General features: G+C 45.0%; 1 protein-coding gene across 2 annotated transcripts in view; it reads left to right on the plus strand.

Annotated features, from left to right (window-relative positions):
- ITGA9 (integrin subunit alpha 9) overlaps positions 1-10,885 on the plus strand; it is a 364,186-nt gene extending 353,301 nt beyond the window's left edge. For both annotated transcript variants that reach the window (XM_019984744.2, XM_070777085.1), the window contains one exon: positions 6,315-10,885. In XM_019984744.2, coding sequence (XP_019840303.2) covers positions 6,315-6,413 — 99 coding nt within the window. In that variant the 3' untranslated portion in view covers positions 6,414-10,885. The remainder of the gene's footprint in view (positions 1-6,314) is intronic.
- Positions 10,886-16,241: the final 5,356 nt, after the last annotated feature.

Consider the following 16,241-nt stretch of genomic DNA (forward strand, 5'->3'; position numbering starts at 1 on the left):
AAAATCCACAACAAGGGGCCCCCAGCTAACCAGATCCTTCTTCAAATTCTGAAATGGATCCTAATCAGCTTTCCCAGAGCCAGGCTGTTAGCAGACATTGGGAGCCATAATTTAAACTTTCTGTGCGAGGATTACAGTAGCCTGCCAAACCACCATGCAGGAAGAAAACTTTGAAATAGGAAACTCTTTTAGGGGAGAAAAATTCAAATGAGTCCCCTCTCCTTTCCTTTGGCTCCCGATTGGTTTTGAAATGGCCTGGCCCTGGGGCCTCTTCAAGACAGTCATAAAGGCCTGTTTATAGGAGGAAGTTTCATTGTTGTTCAGATGGTATATGGGACTTGCACCTTTAAGGAGTGCCTTCAGTTCATCAAGCCAGCCTTTGAGTCAAGTGGTGAGAGAGTAGAGATGCTGGGATGTTTTTACTTCAAGAGGAAAAGCCTCATTGAGGGCCCCAGTCTTCTCTCTCCTCTTCTGCCTGCTCCCTTGTACAATTCGCCAAAACAAACAGGCCACCACTCAGTGAAGGAGAAAACTGCATCCTTCTCTACTGCTTCCAACCCAGGAACCGTTCCCCTCCCTCCTCTTGGCCCCTTTTGCCAATGAGATGCCCTGGAGCAAAGGGCAGTGCCATTGCCTGGTCAGAACCATGGCCAGCCTCTTCCCAAAAGGCCCAGGACCTGCCAGCTTTGTCTGCTCTCAGGTGTTGTAGAGCTGGGCCGTGCAGCGGGTTTGCCACCCTCTTCAGAAAGACCAGCTCGAACCCTCCGTCAGCCGAACCTGTTCTCAGAGCCTGCTGCTCTGGAGCTGGCTTTGGGTGCCTGGTTTTCACTTGAGACCATTGCTGCAAACTTCAAGCAGAAGCACTTAGAAAAAGAAATCTGTGAAAAGGCTCAGAGGCTGTGTAGGTTTGGCAGCCCCTCCGGAAGTCATTGGGGGGTTATCACCTTCCCTCCAGCTGGACTAGGAGAGCCCTTCCTTTCTTCTCCTGCAGAGAAAGAAAATGCACAGGCACACACACACACACACACCCCCTTTGCACTGTCTCAATTGAAACCATGTGCCAGAGACACTCGGTGGAGACTTATTTATGTTTGGAAGTAAATATTGGATTGATGTTGCACTGTTGACATCTCGAGACAGAGACGTGCTATGTAAATAGTCAAGGAACTTGAAAGGGCTGATAAACATGAGGCTCTGAGTTAGTCCAAAGAAGGAGTATGTCTGAGGCCCTTAGAATAGCTCCCCAGGAGGCATCCCGAAGGCCAGGGAGGAGTAGGTGGAGGGTTTCCCTGAAGACCAAGCACCATGGGGTTGTTCATCTGTCCCTCACTCACCCCAGACTGGGCTGGGAAGGAGTAACCTGATGCTGCAAGCTGTGGACCCCAGAACCCAGTGATTCTCACTTCTTCCTTGGCCCCAGGCCTCTCACAGCGTCTTCCTAATTAGGGCTATTCAAGGGGAAACCGGCTGTTTCCCTAGGAATTTTCTGGCAGGTTTTTGATACACGTTTGCATCAGAAAGTTGTGTGAATCTGTCAGAAGGTCTGAAGGAGCCGCCCTGTGGTACTACAGGCCCCCTCTGGAGCAACACAGACAAGAAGCCAGAAAAGCCCCTGCTCCCCCAGCTTCCAGCGGAGCCAAGTTTGGCTGGAGTCTCTCTTCCTGTAGAGTTTCCATGAGTGTTTCCTCTGCTACAGACAAATCAATTATAAACAGAATCTTTTGCCCCTCAAGTGCAAAGCAAGCCCTTGAAGGTTCCAGGAAAAGTGTAGGAAAACGCAGACTCCACTGGCTTGGCATTGAATGAGGGGCTACTTAGGGTCTCGTTTAACTCATCATGGTTCATTTCCCAGCACCCTCAGCATGGGCCCAACTGGCCCTGAAAATCTAAGTTTGTCCAGAATCTCTTCAAGATTTTCCCCAAAGTAACCATGAGCACTAGTGGGGGTGAAAGTGAAGGCCTGCTGCAGGGGAGAAGTGTCTTTAAAGTCTTGATTTATCTTTGTGTTTAAGAGTTTTAGACTTCTTTATACTTTATAATATATCCATACTTTAATATAAAAATTCAAAATTTAATGTTCCCGAAAGCTCTTTGTGAAAAATTGATACCGGGTAAGGACTTTGTGCCCTGAGCCTTCTGTGTGTGAGGGCTGGGTACACAGCTGTGTGCTTCACAAGCTGCAGCGCTGAGTTTGCTTTGGGAACCAACATAAAAAGCCTTCATTATGTTTCAGGGCTGGAAGAGCTCTGAGAATGCCATCCGTCTCTTGGGCAGAGACAAAGACACTGGGGCTTAGAGCCAGGAGATGACCTGCTCTGGGGTCCCAGCATGAGCAGTAATTAGAACTCCAGGCTCCCCACGCACTACCTCTCCTGTCCCAGCCCTTCTGAGTCGGTCCTTTGGCACTGGGCAGGCCTGGCATGTCACAGTTGTTTGGGGGACCATGGCTTGGTAAACTCAGAGCCTAAGCTTTGGGCTGTCTATCAAAAGCCAAAATCAGGCTGTAAACAACAGCATGAAGGTGACGGTCTCTTCTTCTGAAATGGAGTTCGTTTGATCACTATACGGTACCTTGGTGCATGCGTGCGTGCTGAGTCGCTTCAGTCGTGTCCGACTCTTTGTAGCCCTATGGGTGTAGCCCACCAGGTTTCTCCGTCCGTGGGATTCTCTAGGCAAGAATACTAGAGTGGGTTGCCATGCCCTCCTCCAAAGGGTCTTCCCATCCCAGGGATCAAACTCGTGTCTGCGTGCGTTGTCTGCGTTGCAGGCAGATTCTTTATCCACTAAGCCACCTGGGAAGCCCGTGGCACCCTGGTGCAAATGAGTAAACAGCACCCTGTCCTCCAGAAGCTTTACTTCCATCTGTCAGAAAATTCAGAAAACCTGATTTTGTTAGAAAAAGACACTTGACTGCCATCTGCTGGAAAGTAGTTGTAATAAATTTCACGTCTCTGATCGCTGTGACCTGAGCGGTACCCCCTGACGACTTACATGCAGTGCACAGCCTGAGCAACTGTACCAGCACTCCCTAGTCATCAGAGTGGACCGTGTTTTACGAAATTGTCTTTGGGCTCCAGAGAAAAAGGACAAACATCAGTGGCAGCTCCAGCCTTCCATCTAAGAGACTACGCACAAGTTGTGTTGGGAACAGGGCTCTGGAGACCTGCTGCACTGGAGTAGGGTGGAGAGTTTGCAAGGCTGTTTCTAAGAGAAGCTTTACAGTTAACTGCCAGTGGGTGCAGAGTTTTCAAGACTAATAGTGACTGCACTCCACTTGAGAAAAAATAATTCCTACAGGATATGACGCCGTCACTTTGTTGGTAACAAGTGTGGCACACATAAACTTGAACTCAGAAGAGCCACCTGCGAGAGTCAGTGCAGACGCTCTAAATCCTCGCTAGACTGCACACTCTGCATCAAAGCCACGTGCCAGCATAACAGCTATGAGGAAGCGTGCCGACTTTTTGTCCCCTTTAGAGGAACAAGACAAGTCTGTTCAGCAGGACTGGACACAGTGATGCTCTTTCCATCTGGAACCCTGTCAGCTGCCCCCCTGCCACTCTTCCCATGAGTGTTGATCCATTCATTCATAAATCAGACAAAAATATGGAATTCTGTATCAGTTAACTCCTGCTGTGTAACAAACCGAAGTTTAGGAGCTAAAAAAACAACCACCATCTACATAGCTCACAATTCTGTGGGTTACACTGAGCTTGACAAAGCAGTCCTCCCATCTTTGTGGGGCTCACACCCCACAGCTTCAGGCAGCTGGGTGCTGTCTGGTTCAGGAGGACCTCAGCTGGGTGGACTCATCTTTCAGCAGCAAGACCAAACTCGTTCATATGGAAGCCAGGCAGGGATCTGAGAAAGCAAGCGGGAGTGTGCATGGCTGAAGTGTGGAACGGACAGGGCATCACTTCCCTTGTATTCAGCCATCAAAACAAGTCACAGTGCAGATTTGGGAAGCAAAAAATAGCCTCAGTCTCCTGATAGTGTTTGTTGCAGAGCCACGGTACAGGGCATTTTTACATTTATCATTGACACTAAGTAGAAGTGAGATGCTAAGCTCTGAAGATAAAAAGCACAAATCCTTAGGAATCCTAAATGTGGAAGATAATAAGAGAGGAGAAGACAGTTAAAGGTCTGCTTGATTGGTGCCATGGTGGAGATATGTTACATCTTTGGAGTTAAAGTGAGTAACCTAAGATCACTGAAACATCATGCTATCTGCAGGCAGAATCCTGTGCTAAAAAATCTTATTCTGATGTAACATCCAGCCTTCTTTCTACCATTATGTTCTCCTCAGTTCAGAAAGTGTGCATGACATACTTGCTCTGTTAATCACATCTTTCTCTTTCAAGAATGAGATATCAAGCAGTAACTTCTTGATAGACATTTCCACAAAGTCTTTGGTTGCTTTGCTGGCCTCCTGTGGGTATGCTTAGAGGACGGCAACAACAATCTTTTTCTGATTCTCCAGAACATTCAGGCCAAGCCTCCTTTCTACATTCCCTTGTAGAAGGAAGAAGGTGGTAGAGATTTGAGGAGAGAAAAGTGTATGTATGAGGGTGTCAGGAAGTGGGGTTCTGACAGATGTGGTCTGATGCTGGGAAGATAAGGGAACTCAATATCTGTCTGCAGAATGGACCTTGAGGATCAAAACTCAGCACACAGGACCCTTGCCAGCTGTTCTGTGGAAGCTTCCACTCCCTCCTGGCCATCAGTCTGCACCACTTTGCCGGCTGCTCTCTAAAAGGGAGCTCTCAGGACTTCCTTGGCCATGCGGGTGGAGGTGACCGGTGCTGTCTTGGCAGCTCTCTTAACAGTCTTCATCTTCAGCAGGGCCATAAGCCTCTTTCAAGGGGTAGGAGGAAGATGCAGGGAGTCAGTGGATGCTGGGTTCACGGTGAAGAAGTGTGAAGACAGATGCACAAAGGAGTTAGATGTGCTCGCGAGCCTGGGTTTGCTTAGCAGTTTGTTTAGGGCAAGTTTGGTGCGTACATCCCCCACTGGCAGCAGACTGCGGAGCTCACTGGTCTCAAAGGTCTTCAGATATGACTGTGAGGGTTATGTGCCAGTGACAGCGTGGTACCAAAACCTGCAGAGCAGCCTCCCCGCAGTGAGCCAGGAGTGCACGTCTGTTTCACTTCCCCTGCTCAAGGAGATCAAAGTGGGGATTTGGGGCAGTTATTTATTTGGAAGACAATCTCAGGAAACACAGACGCGGGACCAGGAGAGGGAGAGGGCAGGGAAGGAAGCTAATAAAGGATGTTATCAAGCTGGTTACCCCTGCAGGCAACTTCCATGGAGCACATACTCAGGGTTTCGCACCCAAGGAGAGAGGGAGCTGGGGTATTTGTACACCCACTCCCAGACGTCTGACCTCAGAAACAGAGGCCACTAACACAGGGGAGCACAGCACAAGAGATGCCGGGTATTCCTGAGCGTGGGGCAAAGGTCAGCTTTGGACGACAAAAGGTTGCTTTTCTGTGGCAACAGTGCCTACACTGTCGGTGCGAGAACTGGAAATCCGTCTTACCACATATGAAAAGCCATGCACATTAGAAGGAAAGATCTTTTCAGAATTAAGCGAAGGAAACTACCATCACGGTTCAGGAGGAGTTGCCAGTTCTAGGGAGATACACAGTGCCAGCTGTGTGCACAGCAGCTCACCAGGGTCACAGATTTGAGAGAAGGATCTAGAAGACAGCAAGGTAGGATGCAGACCTGAAGACACTTTTAAATGCCTACTGTATGACAGCAGTATTGATCAAATTGTTCCACAATGGCTAATGTCTCACAGGATATTAACAGATTTATCAAAAGTTAAATAAGCTTGAGAAATAGCAAGTCCCTGACTTTCTCAATCCTTTCCTAAAAGGGTTAATTTGATCCTGTACTGTTCTCCTGTACATCACAAATCTCTCAAAGAATACATCGCCAAACTCCACTTAAAAAAAAAAAAAGAATACATTGTCTCCAAATTTATTTGACCACGGAACCTCTTGACTACCAAACAACCTATCAATAGCTCAATAACTAGTGTTCCCCAGCAGAGAGTTTGGGAAACACTCCACCAGAAGTGCATTGCAAGGAACAAACAGCTTATCATAAGAAAGCCTTTGGGGAGTCCATGCATTTTGAAGAGTGGCTCCATGTAACATTTCTTCTAAATCAGCCTAGTCTGAGGAGTTTTCCAGGCCTTCCCAGCACTGTAAGTAGATCATGCCTCCTCCCAGGCCAGGCAGCTTTGGAACCAAAACAGTTGATTCTCCAGCATGTCTAACCCAGCCTCTCCTCTTTCTGCCTTTCAGATGGGCTTCTTTCGCAGAAGGTACAAAGAAATTATTGAAGCTGAGAAGAACCGGAAAGAGAATGAAGACAGTTGGGACTGGGTCCAGAAAAACCAGTGACCCGCTACCCCACCCCGTGACGTGGCCCAGTCGTTCGCCTGTCGTCCCGATCTTTGTATCTTCCATATTTGGAAGAAAGAATCTTCTCCAGATTTTTCGGAGGCCCCACGATGCTGTTCTTGTCCTCATTCTCTCAAGCCCAGGTGGCAACCTGAGGCAGCCACTTCGGCCAGGTCGCCTGACTGGAACCACCACCACCTCCTTTTCCAGTTGAACTCCGAACTTTGGAAAGCCGGCTGCAGAGCTGGGGGATATTTATGGATGCAACAAGTGTGGTCAACCCTCAGGGGAAAACTGTTAACCTAAAAGTATTTTTATAAATATAAGCCTTTTATACTGATTATGTCTTTATATTTGTATCGATGTTTTATTATTTCTATTAAATGATTATATAGTTCACTCAAGCACTGATATCTGGCCTGAAATCTTGGAAATACATGTACATTCATACAAATGTTAAAGGAAAAAAGATCTTATTGTACTTTGGAATGGAACTTGCCGTTAAAAAAAGGACTTGCGGATGAAATCATCTGAAGAAACCTCGTGTGAAGAATCCATCAAGCAGGCGGTGCTATATATCAACTGCAGTTGGGGTTGACCGCGAAGACATTTCACATCTTTGTTGCCTGGAGTCAAGTGTGAAGTCATGTGCTAAAGAACCAAGAGTGTTTTTTCATCTGTACCTTTCATTGGAAGATTCCCAGCAGGAATTTGGATGGAAAAACCTGATTCCTGCGGCCTGCTCTGCATCACCTTATAGAGCAGGCATTCCACCCTCCTTTCACTTGGATTAAGACATTTTGAAAGATTGGAGCAGTGCCAGTTGGTTATCTGGTAAACCTCAGAATGGCATCTCATCCTGGACAAAGTGCATCAGAGTCCACACACCACCAGGACTAAATCAGTGGCCGTCAGGCAGAGACTTGTGTCTGAATGCTGTGATAAGTTGCCTTTTCACGGTAATTTGAGTCAGAGGTCTCCATTGTCCCCAGCACTCTTGCTGTCCCAGCTAATGGTAATTGCAGAGTCCTTCCCGGAGATGACCATTCAACCTGTCTTTTTTTTAAAATTGTATCTTAGGTGGGATTCTTAAGAAGTGGACCCTGAGACAAGGATTTTCACACAGTAACTTATGAAGGAAGTTTCCCCAGGGCACACCAGTAAAGACATGAGGGAAGCAGGACAGGAAAGGGGAGGAGGCCACGTAAGGAAGTCACTTCAGGGCACATATAAACATGTTTTCACTTCATGCCAGCAAAAGAGCCCCCATAGCTCAGGAGCAGTCCTCAAAAAGAGAGCTGCACCCCAAGCTGGGAGGCACACAGAAACGATGTAAAGGGCTCTGGGCACAGCGCTGACGTCATCACCTCCCTTGCGGAGCTGAAGGCCGAGTATGGCCTTCACCATGCAAGCTCTCTGTTTGACCGTGTTAGTCACCAGATGCACTGTGCTATCCAGGTTTGAGTGCGGTGTGATTCTCTGAAAGGCAAGGAGAGGGTGGAGGTAGCGTGTTGAGCGCTGCACCTGGCCTGGGGTGAACACTCAGTAACGGGGAGCAGCCCTGGCTGCTGTTGCCGCTGCTGGAAAGCCATCTGGTATGAAGGAAGATGTGTCTAAGAACAGGGTCTGACAGAGTCCTCAGAGACTTATCACAGCCTGCTCAAGCCGCAGGCACAAACAGACAGCATCAGATGCGAATGAAACAAGAAACAAGACCATCTCTCTCCTAGGGCCTTGTTGACTGGAGGCTAACATGTAAGGGGCCTGTGAGTGTTGTTGAAAAGACACAGAACTCAACTGCAGGGGAGACAGGTTTTTCTATACACATACTTGGCCTGTCCTTGCAGATACCTAAAGTTTTGGCAAATCATGAGAGTGCTGGGCGCTTGCGAACCTGGCATGGAGCACGCGTGTCTTTGTTTTTTTGCAGTTGACTCTGATACAGGCAGATGCGGAATGCATCATGCTTCCCTTCCCAGTGACCATGGGAGTAGACAGAAGCCAGAGGGTCAAGGGTATGAACTAGGCTGGTCTTAGAAGGAAGTTAAAGATAGAGCCTCTCACTGAGGGGTGGAGGCCCTGAGGTAACAATGGGCAGATGCAGGCAAAGGAACCAGCTCTCCCTGAGAGTTCAGCTAGGACGGATGTGTACGGACCCCAGCTGTGCCTGAGGCACTGTGCTGAGTGCTGCTGGCTCCCCTCGGAATACCAGCGCACACTTTGCCCGAGGGAGACAGATCTTCCCACAGCAGAGCCTAGAGCATGGATTCCTTTACGAAACCTCATTTGCAGCTCTCCTTGGACATTCTCTTGCTTGTTTCATGGTGTCCTTTAATAAATCATTTAGGACTTCCCTGGTGGCTCAGCGGGTAAAGAATCTGCCTGCAATGCAGGAGACTTCGGCTTGATCCCTGGGTTGGGAAGATCTCCTGGAGAAGGGAACGTCTAACCCACTCCAGTATTCTGGCCTGGAGAATTCCATGGACTGTATAGTACATGGGGTTGCAAAGAGTCAGACACGACTGAATGACTTTCACTTTCACCTTTTGGGATTCTTAGGTGGTAGACCTGGACAACTCCATCCGCAACTTTGACTAAATGCAGTAATGGGCGCTCACCAGCCTCCTGCAAGGAGTGCAGATGCACTGGTGAGAGTGTCACAGGATAGCTGGCAGGCCCACAGTTCTGCAGCCTCAATGGGGAAAGGGCAGACTCCATAACCAGTGTCAGAGCTAGGATCCATGTGCTTCTGAATGGTAGACACTCAGGTGTGAGCACATACCCTGGAGGTTGCTAAGACTAGATAGGGCAGTTTTTAAGAAAACCATGCTTGGCATCTGCTGAAGCAAATACTGGCAGCCAGTTTGGGGCAGGGGGTACCTCTACTTATTTCCTGATGCTTAGTAGCAGGCAGGCTGCAGGGAGTGGAGAGCTGACCAGTTATCACAGACAGAGAAAGGGAAGTCTAGCAGATTGTCAGGGCTCTCAGCTTGGCCAGTTCACCAGCTCCATCCAATTCAGAAGCCATCTGTAGGCTCTTGAGGAAAGCAGACAGAATGGGTTGGTGTGTCTTTGATCCTTCTCCAGAAGGTTCTTTTAAGATTCCACAGCGCCTTCCCATTTCCATCTTTCCTGCCTCTGTGGGTTCGCTGTGGAACACTATCTGGTATTCTCTTGCACAGCATTGTCAGCTTCAGCTTTTGACTGTGTGTTCACTAGGGTTGTCATCAACTCTCACAAGGATTGAGATGCTTTTTAAATACGAAAAAAGGACCCTTGTAGAAATTGAGAGAATGCCCCCTTTTCAAGAATGATTCACTTATGCTCAGTTTACATGGACTAAGGAGTTTGGAACACCCCCTAAGTGAGCCTTGAACCCATCACAAAGAGGCCTTGAGGTTCAGGAATGAAGGGACACTGGCAGGAGTGAGTGGGTCCAGTGGTTTTATGGTGACTGACAGGCATGTGTCCAGAATCACTTGCTACTGAGGTCACTGAGGCATTGTCAGTCAATTCTTCAGAAAAATTCCATCAACATCACTAAGCCCTCAGCATTCTGAAGTTGGTTAAGCTTTGTAGAAAATCCAGTAGAAAGTTCTCCTTTACCAAGTCATATGTAGCCTTCAGCCCTGGAGCCAGAGGCAAGGAGATTCCAAACAAAACCAGCAAGCCTCCTAGAAACATCTGGGACTCGTTTTTGTTGTGAACATGTAGCAGATCCCTTGGGTGGTTGATATGGGTGCTGATACACAAACTGTGGAACCATATCAGTCATTTTAGAAAGCTTATTCTACTTTTATTTTTGGGTAAGTCATCATGGCAGGGGAATGCAGTTGTGCATGGGTTACATGTAAAGCTACACCTGATTCAGACTTCCAAATGTAGAGGCAGAATAAAGGATTGGCATTTGGGGGAAATGGCCCTTTAGCAGATTAAAGGCAGAAAACCACTGTCCCTTAGAAACGTTCCAAGTATGCAGCGTTTTAGTCCATGAATTGTTTAGCTATGTAGAGCAAGAAGATACACAGCGGAGAATGTGTTTTCAAGCAAAGAATGGCTGAAGTGGCAGTAGGGTCAAAATGAATCTTCTAGAATGTCTTCTGATTTTCAGCATGTGAGGGGGGATAATGACCAAATATCCTATGTGATGCAGTGCTTTATAGCACAATGATCTAGGTTTCAGCCTGTGTTAAGGTTTTTTTCCCAAATTGTAATGTGTGACTGGCAGAGTGAGTTTAAAAGCTTTAAGAGTGATTAATTGCATGGCAGGCACCCACGCTAGTTCACTTCCAGAACTTGACTGATGATGCATCCATGTTTCTGTTGAGGAATTTTTGTGGGAGGGATGTTCCTCTTCACAAAGTCACATGTATTCAAGTCTGTGCAGTCACTTCTAATTCACTTGCACTGTTTGGGAAATGCAGGTTTACAAAAATACATGTTTGGAATAAAAAAAAAATGGCTGCAAATGATTCAGGAGTTCAGTCTGTAATTTCTTTTGCCTTTTTAGGTTATTGAAGATGGGGTTTCAATGTAATACCGCATGAGCATTTAAAGAGCCTGTGCAGGTCCATCTAATTAATTGCACATAAAGAACACACTCTACGTGGTGGAACTGTCCCTGATCTTTGACCTTCCTTCCATGGTCCTCACCTCTGTGCGTCACTCAGCCACCCAGGGCAACACCTGGAACCTTGGCCTTAGGATTTTGTTGTTGTTCTGTCACTCGGTCATGTCTAACTCTTTGTGACCCCATGGATTATGGCATGCTTGGCTTCCCTGTCCTTCACCATCTCCTGGAGTTTGCTCAAACTCTTGTCCATTCAGTTGGTGATGCCATCCAACCATCTCGTCCTCTGTCGCCCCCTTCTCCTCCTGCCCTCAGTCTTTCCCAGCATCAGGGTCTTTTCCAATGAGCCAGCTCTTAGGTCTTAGGATGGATGGTCTTAGGATGAATGTGACCAAATTGATTGGGACAGGTTCCTAACTGTTGTTAGTAGACTGAGTCCTCCTATATCTACCAGTTAGCAAGCATTTTCCCAGGAGCCTTTGGGTAGCATCCTGACACATTTACAAACATCGTGTTCTCTTAAATTTTTAATCTTCTCCATCTGTCTAGTTATCTTCCTGTTCTTATCTCAAATGGTGTTCATTTGTGTGTTTTTCTCTTTTTTCCCTAGAAGAGGCCAACAAAGATCTATTTTAATGATCTTTTCAAAAATAAGTCCTGATAAATCTTTGGCTATACCAGTGAAATCTACTGGGTTTTCCTTTCTATTTCATTAATTACTGCTTTATACTTATTAAGATTTATTTTATTGCCCCATGGTTAAAAATCATACACACACACCACAATATAGAAGAGGGTCTGAAAAGATACATACCAAGGGGTTAAAAATTGTTGTCTTTAGGTAGATGGGATTGTCAGTGGTTTTGCTTTGCATTTTGTTTTTACTTGTCTGAAATTTCATTTTCTATAGTGAGCATATAACAATGAAACATATACAAATTATTTTTAAAATAATTACATCTGAGAGAGTATGAATTGCTAAGCCAAAAGAGATCTCAAATGCTAAGTCTGGAAAGAAAGAGATTTGTTTACAGCAAAGATCACTGATGATCCCGACACACTTAGGACAACGGTCTAGTGAGAAATTCCAACCAAACTTTTTAACTCTGAATGCTTTCTGACTTAACAAGACCAGTCAGATCACTAGTGCTGATTAAATATGCTTCTCTCCTGTTGCCTTAATCCAGGAAAAGGCCTTGACTGACTCAAAGGAATCGAAGATACAATAGGAAGAGGAAGAAAAATGGCCAATTAGTAAAGTGTGCCTCCTGTTCAATCAGGAGTTGTATAATCCACTGCATTACCTCTGGTCCTTAAAGTCTGTCTATTCATCAAGATACTGTGCTCAGTAATAGAATTCATGGGAGTGCTAAATCAGAGCTCTGTCTGCACTATCAAATCATTGGCAGCTATCCACCAGCAAAGTCCCCTAACCCTGAGGTCATGTCCATTCATTCTATGTAACATCCAACTAACGTGGATATAACAAAATATCTCCGGCTCTACACTGAAATCTGAGGCTGTGCTGTCTGGGCCTGCTGCCAAACCTCTGCTTCACCTCAAAGTCTAGTCCAGATCATTGTGCACTTTATTTAATATGATTCTTCTATAATTGAAAAAATACCTAAAAATTAAAACATCTCAATAGATGTATAAAAACTACGCTCTGAAGTCACAAAACCACCAAATAAATGAATAAGCAGGGGGCATTTTTAAAAGAATTTTCAGGAAAACTTTCTTCTAAGAAATAGCAGATTTGGAAAAAATGAAATCCTCTCCAATATGACATCTATTTGGAACCTACTTTATCAGTTAGAACAGTATTTGCTCCATGTAATAGAAAAATCCAAAATAGCAATGGTTTAAGCATTGCTGAAAGTATGTTCCTCTCTCACATAAAAGAAGACTGGACATGGGGCATCAAGTATTGTATGATCAGGATCATCATCAAGCTTCATGGATGATCAGGATACCAGCTTCTCTCTTTCTATGCATGTGGCTTAAAGTTACCTCATGATCCCATATGGCTACCAGGGTACCAGCCATTGTGTCCGCATTCCTAGTCAGCAATAGAGGGGGAGGATAAAATGGCATATGACCCTTCCCTTCTCACTAGCCTTCTCAGAAGTCCCATACAACACTGACCGGAAAGTAGTCATATACATGCATTCACTTGTAAAGGAGGCTGGGGAATGGATCATTAATGAATAAGAGGAGAATACATGTTAAAGACAACCAACAGTTGCCATACCCACTGGTGTAAGACACTCAGAATATAGCTGCCTTAAGCCCTAACATGTATCCTTCAAATTCTTGAGTCTGACTGAATTTGAGCAAGAGGAATACCTTTATTTACACAACTCTGGGGTATGCAGAGTAGGTTAATCATATTCATTTTTTATGTTGTGTTGCTTTTCTCATTTAGCCCCCGCCATCCCCATTCACATTCTTCTCTCTTCTAGAGGCACCAAGTCTAATGAACTGAATATATGTCCTTAGGAGTATATGTACATGGTATTATTTCATGCTTCTCTTAAATGGTATTGAGCCTGAAAGGCTGTGTTTTTATTTGTTTAAGGATGTATTCATGTTGCTTTGTTTACATCTAGTCTGTTGTGTCCAGCTGCAGCACTCCATCGTACGTTGTTTTCACCACAGTTTATTTGTCCAGTCTCTCTGGAGGAGACCTTTGACTGCTTCCACCCTCCTGCTGCACTGAACACCCTCCCCCATGTCCCCTGAAGGGACTGGGTAGAATGTCTCCTGGGACATATTACATACATAACATCTTAACATGGTTACAGTCTCATTCTCCAGATTCCGAAATGACCGCACAGTGGATGCTCTCAGCAGAGTGCCTGTCCCTGAATCCTTGCCCAACGTGGAATTCTCTCTCTTGCCAATCTCCTTTGTGGTATGGAGTTAGCTTTGAATGTGCTTGACAGCCATGCACATGCATCTCTTCATATTCTTATTGGCCATCTGGGTTTCCTCTCCTGGAATCAGGTTCACTTCCTCGAACAGTCTCTCCATTAGATTTCCAGAGCAGCACACCCACCACCTCCCTGGCCACTTCTGTCTCCTTTGCTGGTTCCCACTCTTCTTCCCAGCTTCTAGATGTTGGAAGAGATCAGAGCTGTGACCTGGGAACTCCTTCCATCTGTACTCCTTGGAGACCCCAATCCAAACTCCTGGCATTCCATGTCTCCTACAGGACCCCGGTGCCTCCTGCCTGGTCCTGTCCCCTGAATTCTAGGCTTGTAATATTCAGCTAGATCATAAGCCTTTCAAACAGCACGTGCAGAGCTGGACTGCTGCTGCCCCATCTCAGGAAATGACAGCTTTATTCTGCTTGCTCTGGCCAAAATCGTTGCAGTCACCCTTGACTCAGTCTTCTCCCATGCGACAACCAATCAGAGTTCAGTTCAGTTCAGTCACTAAGTCATGTCCAACTCTTTGTGACCCCATGGACTGCAGCCCACCAGGCTTCCTTGTCCTTCACCATCTCCTGAAGTTTGCTCAAAGTCATGTCCATTGAGAGGGTGATGCCATCCAACCATCTCATCCTCTGTCATCCCCTTCTCCTCCTGCCTTCAATCTTTCCCAGCATCAGGGTCCCTGCTAAATACTCTTTAAAAAAGAAAAACACTAATTCAAAAAGATGCACCACAATGTTAATAGCAGTATTTTTACAATAGCCAAGATATGGAAGCAACCTAAATGTCTGTCCGCAGATGAATGGGTAAAGGAAATGTGATATATATATATATAGAATACTACTAGGCCATAAAAAAGAATGAAAATTTTACCATTCACAGCAACATGGATGAACTTTGGAAGACATTATGCCCAGTGAGATAAGCCAGATGAATAAAAACAATTACTGTGTGTTATATCATGTGTGGAATCTAAAAAATGCAACAAACTAGTGAATAAAGCAAAACGGGCAGACTTACAGATACAGTGAAAAAACTAGTGGTTACCAATGGAGGGAGGGTGCGATATAGGAATGGAGGGAAAAGGGGTTATTATGGGATTATATGAAATCATCTGTGTGAATATTTGGAAGGTTGTAAGGCATTCATTGCCAGGCAAGCTTAAGAACTTTCAGGATCGCTCAGAAACCACCCTGTTTCTCTCTCCATACCCGTGACGGCTGTGGGTTTTTCTTTATTTCTTTTTAGTTTTGTCCATCTTTACCTTTTATTTAGGACTGAGGCTATTTTATTAAGTACTTAAAAGTTTAAATTATGTCTTTTCCAGATGTAATTGGACATTCTATCATTATGCAGTGATCTTCTTCTGTAGTAATACTTTCTTGTCTTCAGGTCTATGTTGGTTAGTTAGTCTTTATACAGCATATCATTTCTCGTTCGCTTATTTATAGCCTTCCTCTATCCTTATATTTTGTATGTGTCATCTGTAAACAGAATATAGTTGGGTTTCTAAAATCCATTCTAACAATGTTTGTCATTTTACTAGAATGTTTAGTTTACCTGTACTTATTGTTATTAATGAAATAATTGAATTTATTTCTCCCATCTTATTTTGTGGGGCCTTTTTTGCCCATCTTGTTTCTTTTTCTTTCTTATTTTTCACATTCCATCCTTCCCCCATTAGTCTTTCTTCTTATGTTAAGTGGATACACAGATACCCTAGAACTTTAAGACTTACCATAGTTTACTTGCCTAAACTACCACACTCTAAAGTTGATAGCTCTTCTGAAGCATTTTAATTTTTTACTTCAGCCTCCTAAGTCTTTGCTTTTGTTGTTTTTTGTGGTGACTTTCTGTAGTCAAAATATTGCTCATGTATATCCCACTTCCTCTGTTCCTCATTGTTTCTTTTATCTTAGATCTTTACTCCCAGGCTCATTTTTCCTTCTGCCTAGTATATCCTTTAGAATTTTTTTTTTTTTTTAGTGAAAGTCTGTTGGTGGCCAGTATTTCAGTTTTGTTTTATTTGAACAGAATAAAATCTTTAATCTGCCAAATTCTTGACTTCTTGCTGGTATAGAACTCAGCTGTTATTTTCTCTTGGTGATAAATATGTCATTTCATCTTCTGACTCCTGTTGATACCATTAAGAAGTCAGCAGTCAATCGATTTGCCATCTCTTTTTTAAAATGTATTTTAAATGTGTTAATTTGGGGCTTATCTGGTGGCTGCAACATGGAAGACCCAGGTTCGGTCCCTGGGTCAGGAAGATCCCCTGGAGAAGGGAATGGCTACCCACTCCAGTATTCTCACCTGGAGAAT

Source organism: Bos indicus, chromosome 22 (genome assembly GCF_029378745.1).
Source record: "Bos indicus isolate NIAB-ARS_2022 breed Sahiwal x Tharparkar chromosome 22, NIAB-ARS_B.indTharparkar_mat_pri_1.0, whole genome shotgun sequence".
Lineage (NCBI taxonomy): Eukaryota > Metazoa > Chordata > Mammalia > Artiodactyla > Bovidae > Bos > Bos indicus.